The following is an 11687-nucleotide window of genomic DNA, read 5'->3' on the forward strand; positions in this document are numbered from 1 at the left end:
GTTTCCTTCTGAAGTCCACGGTTGGTGAACGAGGGAAAACCGGATTGCATAATGGGAATAAAACAAAAAGCAAAAATAAAGTGGAATTTCTAAGCACATACAGTAGTTAGAAAGCAAAGCCAAGACAAAGTTAAGGGATAAGCTCATTTCATGAATATGATATAATATATATATATATATATATATATATATATATATATATATATATATATATATATATATATATATATATATATATATATATATATATATATATATATATATATATATAAATATATTTATATATTTATATAATAGAACTGATTAGCTTTTAGTTAAATCACCCATGAAGGAATATGTTCTAGGGGGTGTCAAAAATATATACGGCTGTTAGACAAAAATCTGATCTGTATCAAATGTTGTAAAAGGATCCCAATGCCAGTGCATGCCTACATACCTGCTATCAAAATACGTCCACTTATTCCTGGCCAAAAACGTTTTTTAAAAGGATTTTGCTAAAAGCAAATAGTGCAGTTGTGCGTAGCGGAAAGATTTTCAAAAAAAAACAAAAAACAAAAGATGTGCTGGTGCAGAGTAATTCATGAATTACATTTGATAATGGGAAGTTCCTACACCTAAAGACATCTCTACAAAGCTATTAGAAGAGGTTTGTTAATACAAAGGTGTATTGGGAGGGGAAGATCTACCTGATGGGCTATATAAGAGAGAGCAGGTTACAGCCCTGCTAAAAATCGGACCAAACAAATTTAACGGGTTATGGGTTACCCTACACCCTGATTAGCTTGCGTCTTGTTCAGTATTTTGAAAGGTGACTTTTTGCGGCATTTAAATTCAGTCTTGATGCACAGAACTACTCTCGCAAGTTCAGACTGTCATCATCGACCGCTGCTGTAGCCGGGGAACAGCTGGGTGAGAATGGCTTGTAGAGCTTTGTTCACCGTCATCGGGTAGTTCTTGCCTAGATCATGACGGCAGGCGGGGCAGGTGTATACCTCTGCTTTGAAGGACCGCTGGAGACATTCCTATAAAAAGAAACAAACAAAACAAGACTATGACAAGCACATCATGACGGGTTTAAAAGCCAATCAGTTAGATTTTGTATACTGCAATGGATACCATTTATAATATAATTTTATACAATATTTTGCTGCATGTTGAACATGGTCATTTTTATCACATTGTCAGCAAGTCTTGTAAATTTTCATTAACAAAAGGACAGGAGTACGTATTTTTTGGTTGATTTCTAAACACCAATCTGAGAAACATCAGATATAGAGCAGAGATCTCCTGATCTCACTATACAAAAAAAAAAAAAAAAACCAACACACATGACGCAAGATCCGTTTTGTTGGTCACTGAGGATTAGATCGGAAAGCTCAGGCAAATACTAATTGCACATCTGATGTGTCTATTACAGCATTTAAATAAATGCACGTTTTCGAAAAACACTAGATTTAATACTCTGTCTCACCCTGCAGACATTGTGCTGGCACTCTGTGGTGATGGGCTGGTAAACGACTTCTTGGCAGCAGATACACAGGAAAACTTCCTCCACCTTGTTTATGAATCTCTGCAAGAACAGAATGGTTGCTTTTTTAGTTACAAACAGCATGAAGAAAGAGAAACAAAAAGTACACTGAAAGATACCAGTAGCAATTTGGGTTTTTTTTCTTTTCTTTTTATCATCATTGCTACATTTGATGGAATTCTGTGTACATTTTAGCAAATCTCAATGAACATTAAAAATCTTCTGCAACTATTTAACCAACAGGGTTTAAACATTGTACATACTGGTCCTAGGTTTAAAGACTGCATGGCCTCATCCCATAGTTTCTTGTTGAGCTCATCATCTTTGATCAGAGCCTTCTGCTCCTTAGTCAGCTTGTAGGCCTCCACTTTGACCTTCTTGGGTGTGCTCTTAGATGGTGATTTTTTCTCTTCATCTAAATTTGGCACAAAGACAGTATAAAATTAATCAAATGTTATAGTAGCTTAAAAATACAAACTACTCCTCAAACACCACTAAAATACACTCAAAAACAGCAGCAAAACAATTTCATATTGATGACTGTTACAAAAATATTAAAAATAACTAATTACAAGGCACTTGCCCTTTTCAGTGTTAAAATCCCCAGTAACTCCAGTCACACAGGACAGCAGACATCTGCAGTAACTACTGAAGCATTGTGCCTTCAGAAAAACCACCAACTAGCAGGCAGTTTACAAATACTGTAAAAGGTCATGGCACCTGTTGTGATACTGTAGTTCCTTTATTTTAGATGTACAACATATCCTCAGTGTTCAGAAAGTGGCAGTTGCTAAGGAAGTTGAACGAGTTGCACTTGCCTGCCAGAGATTTCCGCTTCCTCTTGCCCTTGGTAGGTGTTTCAGCCACCTCATCCTCATTCTTATTCTCCTTTTCCTTCTCCTTTGCTGCCACTGCTTCCAGATAACCTTCAGGATACTGCAGAGCATAACAAACATGCAGTCAATAATATACAATTGTTCAAGCTGTCCCATACATATGACAGGGAACAGTTATATAGTCCAGCTATAGCTGCAGTACCTGCATGGTGAGGCCAAGCTTTTTAATGCGTTCTTTGCCATCTCGGGTCCACGGGGCTGGTTCATCATCATTCCTTTTGAGCAGGTATCTCCATACTAGGAAGCCGGACTTGCCCTTCTCTGGCCAGTACTTCACCACCTAGTAACACCAAGCCATTTATACCCCCACACACAAAGAGAAAAAAAAAAAAAAAAATTAGTTAAATAATAAATAAATGGAATTTTAAAATCACAATGATATTTGCTTGTTTAGGTCATTTTAACTGAAGAATGCAATGCTTTTACATATTTCTTTATATCCTTTTCCACTATTTTGGTGCATTTTACTGGCACATGCAGTCTTCAGTGCTCTTACTAGGCATGCCATCATACCCACCTTGTAAATGCCATCATATCTGTTCCCGTCTTCTGGGCAGAATTTGCTGTGTTTGCGGCCTTTAGAACTGCGCACCACCCTCACTGGCTTCCCTGCCTTCCAGTCTTTTGCCTCAGCACCATCCTTCTCATTCACCGGTGCATTGCAGTTTAGAGCCAGTGCCCTGTGGCATGAACATTAGTAAGAATAGTTGATAGAGCGCAACAACTCAGCACGGCATACACACACAAACCTGCATGACCTCTACTGGTGGCTGGACTGTTCTAACAGTACACATTTAGGAATATTCATTTAGGATGAATCATTTGCATAAACTTTAAGAATCGGTTATCAACTGGCAAAGACTAAAGCATTAAAAATGCTTCCATATGTATTATGTCCTTTTTAAATAATATAAATACAAGCAAATCCAGTACAAATTGACAAGTAAACTGTTTTCTACATCAGTCTAGACAATCTTTTCATGTTTTCATACCAATATCACAGCACACTGTGTAATATTTCAGGTGCTGATAAATTACAATTACTTAACAATACAGAGGGGGGAAAAAATCAAATCAACAGCAGAAAACTAACAGCCTAAAACTGGAAACTACAGTAAAATGGATAATTTGCTACAAGAATCTGTCTATGTCTTTATCACACTCTCTTCCATTATTAGCAGATACCAACCTGTTCATATTGGTAAGTTTCTGATCACAGGATTGTTCAGCAGTTCGCTTGTTACCAGAGAGATCTCGCCCGCCGGAGCCCGTGTATGTAAACTCGTTACCATCATCCTAAATGACAAAAATAAAGTCGGATTTAAATAGGGCTGTGAATGATTTTTGCCTCTAAATATAAACAATTAACCAAAACACTGAAGAGCCTAACTGAATTTACCCTGTTATCAGGTTTCAGTTCAAGGGCATTAACACCACAAGCTTGCCATTCATATATCTGCAAATTTTGAGGATTTTTTTTAAATAGATAACTGGAATTAATATGCAAATTCTTGGTCATGTCAAAAAATTCTCAGCTATTCTGATTTAAATTAATAAAATAATTAAATGCTAAATGTTTTATTTAAAGTAGCATCTAAATAATTCTTATGCAATAAATAATTCTTATTCCAATACTGAGACTCAATCAGGATTATAACTATGACTATAACTAGTGGGTATGCTAGGACAAAACGTCTTAGCACAAGATTAAGCACCATCATATCCAAAGCTGTTTTATTATCAAACAATCCGGTTTATTGCCAACAATCGTCCCAACATACCACATCATCCTCATAGCCGCCAGCCAGCACTAGAGAATAAGCACCATCATTGCTTCGGCCATGGATTCCTGCAACATGGGGCCTGTGGACTCCAGACTCACTCACCTGTGGTGTAGAAAAAATAAAAAATAAAATACATTTTTAGAAGCTTAAATGAACAGATGAATTAAAGCAGTAGGTTGTTTGCAAGATGCATAAAGCTTACCTGAACTCTAAACTTCCAAAGGGTACCCACAGGGACTCCTGGCACTGGCCCGTAATGGTTGGAGGGAACGATGGTACACTGTTTCGTGCGGCCCACACATGCCATACCCTGAACACAAATAACAGAGGAAACAGATTGAGAAAATGATTGCAGTTAAGGACATAATTCAAGAGACCCAGTACATATAGTAGCATATACATATGGTATAAAATGTTCAAATACCCCTGCACTAAACAGTTATTTTTTAAAAGCACAGAAGACATTCCATCACATAACAAGCAGAATAACATGAACTAGCATAATCCCATAAGTAAATAATTCCAGTAAGTAACAAAATAGACTTAGATGATAAGAAAACAGTAGATTTGAATACATCATTTGCAAGTAAACCAACATTTCAGAAAACAGGTGGGGGGGTGGCATAAGACCACCATTCCTGCTTCCATAACAGTAATTAGCAGCCAGGTTTACTAATAAAATGCACAAGATTAGTTAATCATCAAGAACTAAGACTACAGACATAAAAACAGACTTTTGGCAGTTTAGCGTTCTGGAGCACTCAACTGTGCATCATATCAAGTCAAAAAGGCTTTAGCCATAACATCAGAAAAGCAGCTCATAAATCTGGGAAGGCTCAAATTGTTTGAAGATGGCCTTTCATAGTGGGAAGGATTGTTTACAAATCAAAAGCCTTCAGGGCAGCAGAAGTGGGTGTCCCAGCTGATTTACTTCAATGTCAGACCCACCCCAAGGCCTCCATAAGCACATTAAATGCATATGTTCATGAAAGCACAATCAGAAAAAGACTGGCTTTCATGGAAGTGATGCTAGCCTAAATTAGGATTGCAAAATTGTATCTGAACATACCACAAAAGGTCCTGTAAGTATATTCTTTTGACTGATGTGACCAAGGTGGAGATGTCTGGCAAAAACTAAAGTGAATCACCACAAATACCTCACACCAACTGTCCAGCATGGTCGTAGAGGGGTGATGACCTGCCCAGGAGCTTAAGCAAGAGGACAATGATCACATGACACAAATTCACATCTGGCTAAAGAAGAAGAAGAAAAAAAAAATCAGCAGGGTGCTGAAATGGCTTGCTGGGGGAAAAACGATCAAAATGCTATAGCTGAATCTTAAAGCTGTGCATAAACAAATACTCTCAATCAGCAATGCACTGATGCAATGTTGTAACAAAGAGTGGGCCAAAATTTCTCCTAAACACTGCAAGAGAAACTCCCACAGCACTTTTACTCTTCTTGTTATTGAATTATTGGGTACACTTATTTTCCCCCACCAAGTTTCTGAATGTTTGTTTTGGATGAAAAGCTACATGCATTATTAATGAAAATAGTAATGGACACTTATCCTACAGAAAGGATGGGATCATTTCACCAAGACAGAAAGTAGTAAAGCATGAACACGTACTTTGCCCCAGTCTCTCTGGCTGGATGAGCTGGCAGATGCCATCTTTGCTTTCTTCTTGCTTTCCTTCAGCTTCTCTCCAGCCAGGACGACCTCACTTGAATCATTACGACACTCTGGGCAGTACCTGCACATGACAAAGACCACAAGAATACTAATAAATTACTCCTTCAGTTCTGACCTACATCACATATACTCTTGCATTATTCCTACAGCTGAATCTTCATTGAGCTTAGCATAATTCTCCGAGTTATTGTTCAGAAGCTCCTCACCAGTCCTCATCAGCTGGGATGGTGATGAGCGGCGGGTTGAGGCAGTATGTGTGGAAGGCCATATCACACTCATCACACAGCAGCTGCTTGTCTGGGTCCTGCTTCACCCCACATACACGGCAGTTACACCAACGGCAGTTTTTCTTGGGGTCATCCTTACAATGTTTACACTCTGGCCCGTTGGATCCTGAACACCCATAAAAAAATACATTGACATTCACTACATACATTTATATTTGTGGCTAGATTTATGAGGACAGCTCATACAATTTAATACCATTTTAATGAATCTTTTAGAGAGAGAAAAAAAAAAGAGGAATGAGCGACTTACTCTTCAGAGGACTGTCAGAAGTGGCTGCAGGTCCACCAGAGCTTCCAGCCTCTTCAATTTTGTAGATTTCATTCACAAACAAAATTCGGCAGTCGTTCAGAGAGTCACCAGCATCCCTGTGATACAATCACCATCAGTATGCAACACATATTTGCATGTGCACACGCACACCCTAGACTCAGCACCCCATACACTGCCACAATATTACACAATGGTACACTGGGTGTACCTCTTACCCAAGCAGTATTTTGCCAAAAATCTCTCGCTGGGTGCGTGTCTCCCTCTTCCTCTGAATCTGGGCATCATACCAGTAGCCACGCTCTTTGGGCTCATCAGGGTTGTAGTTCACCATGACCACCATGCCCTCCTCCAGTTGGTGCCACTGGTAGACAGTGCGGGCACGTGGGCGCACATCCTTCTCCACCAGCTGTACCACGCCGTTCTCCGGGTAACTGCAGGACATGCAAATGCAGTTTGTATGTACTCACTACAACAGGAAGAGTCTAATTATTATTTTTTTCCCCAAATGGTTTAGATTTGCAGATTAATTAATTTGTTTATTTTTATGGGGGTAAAATGGCAAAGCACTCCCATGTACAATTTTATAACAATGCACTCATCAAGCAAAAAAATTATGCGATTTTATTTGCGAATTCTTTAAATCAGTCAGTAAATAATTCCGCATATATACATTTTCCATCTTGGCACAGTAATAACCCAGTGAGGTGGAAATGAGAAATATGAAATAAGCTCACTCTTCGTATTTGATGTGGTAACGGATCTCGTCTTCTCCATCAGTTTCCATGCCTTCACCTTCTGCAGGTTTAGGAGTCTTTGTCACGTTTAAGATCTGAGCCTCAAACCACGCGCCCATATTCAGGTCTCTGGCGTCCACAAACTCGTTTATCTACAACACATAAGAAAATACAATGAAAGACTATTGGAAATAACACCTACAGCACAACAGTCAGTCTTTTGATTACTCCAAAAGCTGGTACAAAAAGAGACGCAAGAACTAGCACTCCACCTTATACAGGCCAAAACCCGGGTCGATGAGGTCACTCTGGGCTGAGGTTCCACTGCTCTGGCCCTCACACTCTCCATGAGTGGAGCTCTTATCTGACTCACTCTGACCTGAACCACAGCCCGAGTCAGAGTCCGACAGCTCAGCCTCCTTGTCTTTGGGCAAAGAGACGCCTGTAGGAGGCGCCTGTCTGACCAATAGCTGAACAATGTCATTCAGGCCCACGTTGTAGTCAAAAATAGTATGGCCATCCTCCATCTATAACACAAAAGGTTAAAATACTGTTTAAATGCTAGACAATTTAAATAAAAAAAATAAAAAAAAATCAACCATTTAAATGGCTAAGTATAATGAACTGTACTTTCTGAACATTTGATATCTGCTTGTGCAACAAACAAACTTCATATACTAGGACAACATGCATCTCGACACATCTAAATGATTTATTTTTTTATTTTTTAAAATCCAACCTGTTTGCCTCTGTAGAACAGCCTCTGTCTCTCAGGCTCAACATTGAAGAGCTCCAAGATTCGCAGCCTCAGCTCGTCCACCTTAGTGATTTTGGACAAGGAGTCGACCCGGTGGGTCTCCTTACCGTCCATAGTACGCACCTGGATCCACATTGCAGCAGCCCTACACCAACACAACAGTTAGTCTAATCTTTATATCGGACCTTCAGCATCGTCCAAGATCAATTGCAAACCTCACTCTGGCTATGGCGTTCTACCTTACCCACAATTCCATCTGATTACGGACTGATAAAGGAAATCCCACTGGCACCACTATCTATACCTTAAGAGAGCGATGCAGCTGTACTTTACTCCTTAAATCTGTCCAGCTCTCTCGCTTCCTCATCTATACACTTTGTTCAACAGATAAGCTTGCAAATCTTCAACTTTCATGCTAACACCACTGTCCACACCAGTGCACGGGTCATCTTGTCACGATTGCTAGAACTACAGTTGACATGACTCTTCACGGTTATTGAAAATCAGTGCGCAAGAAGCACTTGCTCTTTCGTTTTTAAAAGCTAACCAGGTATTACAGTCAGGTTTCACCGTGTCTGGAATTGTTTATATATATTTTTTTCTCCTCCTATTGAAAGACACTGTAACTGCACTAGCAATAACAATGTCTCCACATGACGTCAGAGAAATACACTAGCAAGCTTCTTACAGGATTCATGAGAATATTTATCCTGCCATTATGGCAAGAATGACTAAACACACCTTGAATATAAAAGACATGAAATATGTTTCAAGGTGGAGTTTTTTTTCGTTTGTAGTTGATAGGCATTTACACATCCATGACTGTGAGGGCGGAAATGCTCTCAGTCGCCCCCTGCTGTCCAGCTAGCGCATTACGGATATAAACACTCCCGGATTGGTACAACCTCCACCACTAAAGCCTTCCATTCTAATGCAAGTTATTACTAATAGTCAGAAAAAAATATCCATAGGAAATAAACGTTGCAATTGCATATTTATGACGGTTAAGATGCATTTACAGAAATATATTTTTCCCTGATCTACACAAGTTGGCTTAAAGACGCCTTTGTTGTTTTAGTCATTGTTCAACCATAACGCTGCAGCCATGCTAAGTTAGCTGTATGCGGAAATATGACTTACAATAACGCTTTAAATAAGAAAAAGTTTTATTTTGGGTTTTAAATACAACACAGGCACAAAGAGTAACTTTAGTTATTTAACCAAAGCTGCAGAATTGGCATTAGTCGAGCTAACCTACATTTAATGCTCTTTACTAAAACTAAACGTGTTTACAATTAAGCTTTACTGTAAACTAAAATAAATATCACCGCACTGTTATTACTACTGAAGAAGCCCAATGTATTCTCTTACTCGAGTTCAATTTGTCGGAGTTTTAGTTCAGTATAAGGAAGAAATTATTTGTAAATCAGGAGATTTGTAAAAGAAACTCAACTTAATTCATTCAAATTAAACTCCAGCACCAAGTTACTTCATTTCCATCTAGTATTTACTGTAAATTACATTACCAAGAATAAAGCCGGGAGACAAAGTTACACAACGTGAACCATCTAACTATAAACCCCCCCCCCAAAAAAAATAAAATATTCACATTTACCTGTGTCTTTACGTCCTCTCGAGAGAAAAAAAACAAGAAATAAGCCGGTTATAATTCAGTAAACACGTCACACTGAAATATAAAGACACTTTTGACTCTTAAACCTGCGCTACAGAAAACCTCGTACGGCGATTCAATAAAAAATTGGTTCAACAACGTGTTTTCCCCTCCTGCGGCAAGCGATGTCGCTTTTCTATTGGTTCTCGTGCGTCGTAATACGTCCGCCGATTGGCTGACACACCCGTCAATCAATCCGCTGACCGGAGCTTTCGGCTCAGCGCGCGAAATCGAGCTCTCGCGGCAGCACGTGCCTACGCTAGGTTATGTCTCGCGAGATTATGCTAATATGAGGAGGTTTTTTTTTTTTTTTTTTTTTAATGAACACAAACATAGTTATGGGTTTCACAAAACACTTTTTAGTGTTTGTAATGGCATCATATCAGACAACGAAAGAGAAAGTGACTGACATTTTTAAAGAAAATGTTTAAGGGAAAGCCTTAAAACTATTGTTGAAATAGAAAAAAAAAATTAAATGATTAAATCCCTGGAATAATAACAAGCAGGTCTCTCACACCCCCCTCTCCCCAATATTCCCCAAGCCCTGCCTTACGGCTTCAACGGTCCAATCGAGGCACTAGCGCGTGAGCGTGGCCTACTGGCCAATCCTAAAGCGGAATGGCGCGTTTGTCCTTTGTGGTGATTGGCGGGAGAATGGACTGTCATAAATACAATCAAAATGGCGAAAGGAGGGCTATATTCCAATGTAATTTTTATGTTGACATATTTTTTCTTACCCTCTATACCCACAACACAACTTTTCAAAGTTGACAGTGGCGTGGGCCTATAATCGTGACCGTAGTAACACATGCGACCTAATAGCAACCAATATTCACATTATATAACATGTTAGTAAACAAGTCAAACTCACTGGTAATAAACAACTATTTGAAATGGATTCATTTTTTGTTTAGGGTTCAGTCTTTATTTAGACCTTGTTGAAAGACTTTATGTTGTAACACTTCGAACTGTGTGGATTTTCTTTGTTATTAAAAATAAACATTGTTTAAAATAGTTCAAACATTTTTAAAGCCAAGTCAAGTCAAGAATCAAGAAGCTTTTATTGTCATTTCAACCACATATAGCTGACGCAGTACATAGTGAAATAAAACAACGTTTCTCCAGGACCCTGGTGCTACATAAACATACAACATATAATTATAATTACAAACACAAAAACAACAACACAGAGCTAGGACCGAAGTTTGTTCTAGGCACATACAGTGCAAAATGTGCAAACAGAGCAAGGACGAGACTGTGCAAAAAAAGACAACACAAAACAGGACACATAGCGCAGAAAAAGAAATGAAATGAAACAAATGAAAAAGTGGAATGAAATGAAACAAAAATGAAATGAACTTTGAGAGACTAAATATATATATATATATATAGCGGCCTGACAATATGCATTGTGCAAAATGCAATAGCAGCGGTTGAGGTAGTGCAAGTAGAAATAAACATAGACATAGCAGCAGATAAGTCTTACATCCCAGGAGAAATATATGTAAGGAATAAAACATGACAAGACTTGCTGCATGAAAATACATTTGCTTTTCATCTATCTATCTATCTATCTATCTATCTATCTATCTATCTATCTATCTATCTATCTATCTATCTATCTATCTCTGTATATATATATATATATATATATATATATATATATATATTTATATATATATATATATATATATATATATATATATATATAGGACCTTAATGTGTGTGTATATATATATATATATATATATATATATAGGACCTTAATGTGCTTCTTCTTGAGCTCATCTGACCATAATACTTTCACCCAGTTCTCCTCTGAATCATTCAGATGTTCATTGGCAAATTCACACTGGTCTGTACATGTGCTTTCTTGAGCAGGGGGCGCTGCAGGATTTCAGTCCTTTACAGCATAGTGTGTTACCAATTGTTTTCTTGGTGACTATGGTCCCAGCTGCCTTACTGATCCTCCTGTGTAGTTCTGGGCTGATTCCTCACCATTCTCATGATCATTGAAACTCCACGATATGAGATCTTGCATGGAGCCCCAACCTGAGGGAGATT

General features: G+C 38.4%; 1 protein-coding gene across 1 annotated transcript; it reads right to left on the reverse strand.

Annotated features, from left to right (window-relative positions):
* Positions 1–263: 263 nt before the first annotated feature.
* Positions 264–9737, reverse strand: uhrf1 (ubiquitin-like with PHD and ring finger domains 1). Its single transcript, XM_058401791.1, has 17 exons — positions 9567–9737; positions 7934–8096; positions 7467–7721; positions 7195–7346; positions 6676–6891; positions 6440–6555; positions 6109–6295; positions 5840–5963; positions 4411–4518; positions 4206–4310; positions 3614–3720; positions 2942–3104; positions 2567–2704; positions 2347–2464; positions 1792–1943; positions 1472–1570; positions 264–1022 (listed from the first exon to the last, which is right to left on the reverse strand). Exons 2-17 carry the CDS (start codon positions 8084–8086, stop codon positions 876–878), a joined length of 2340 nt encoding a protein of 779 aa, XP_058257774.1. The 5' UTR covers positions 8087–8096; positions 9567–9737; the 3' UTR covers positions 264–875.
* Positions 9738–11687: the final 1950 nt, after the last annotated feature.

This window comes from Hemibagrus wyckioides, linkage group LG10 (assembly GCF_019097595.1).
Source record: "Hemibagrus wyckioides isolate EC202008001 linkage group LG10, SWU_Hwy_1.0, whole genome shotgun sequence".
Classification (NCBI taxonomy): Eukaryota; Metazoa; Chordata; class Actinopteri; order Siluriformes; family Bagridae; genus Hemibagrus; species Hemibagrus wyckioides.

Bases quoted from the DNA above. Each gene is read 5' to 3' on its own strand.
- uhrf1 (XM_058401791.1), bottom strand. From the start codon at position 8,086: ATGTGGATCCAGGTGCGTACTATGGACGGTAAGGAGACCCACCGGGTC. The intron at 6,296-6,439 runs GTAAGTCGCTCA...ATGGGTGTTCAG, and splicing joins TTCTGACAGTCCTCTGAAGA to GATCCAACGGGCCAGAGTGT. The intron at 3,105-3,613 runs GTTGGTATCTGC...TTCATGCCACAG, and splicing joins AAACTTACCAATATGAACAG to GGCACTGGCTCTAAACTGCA.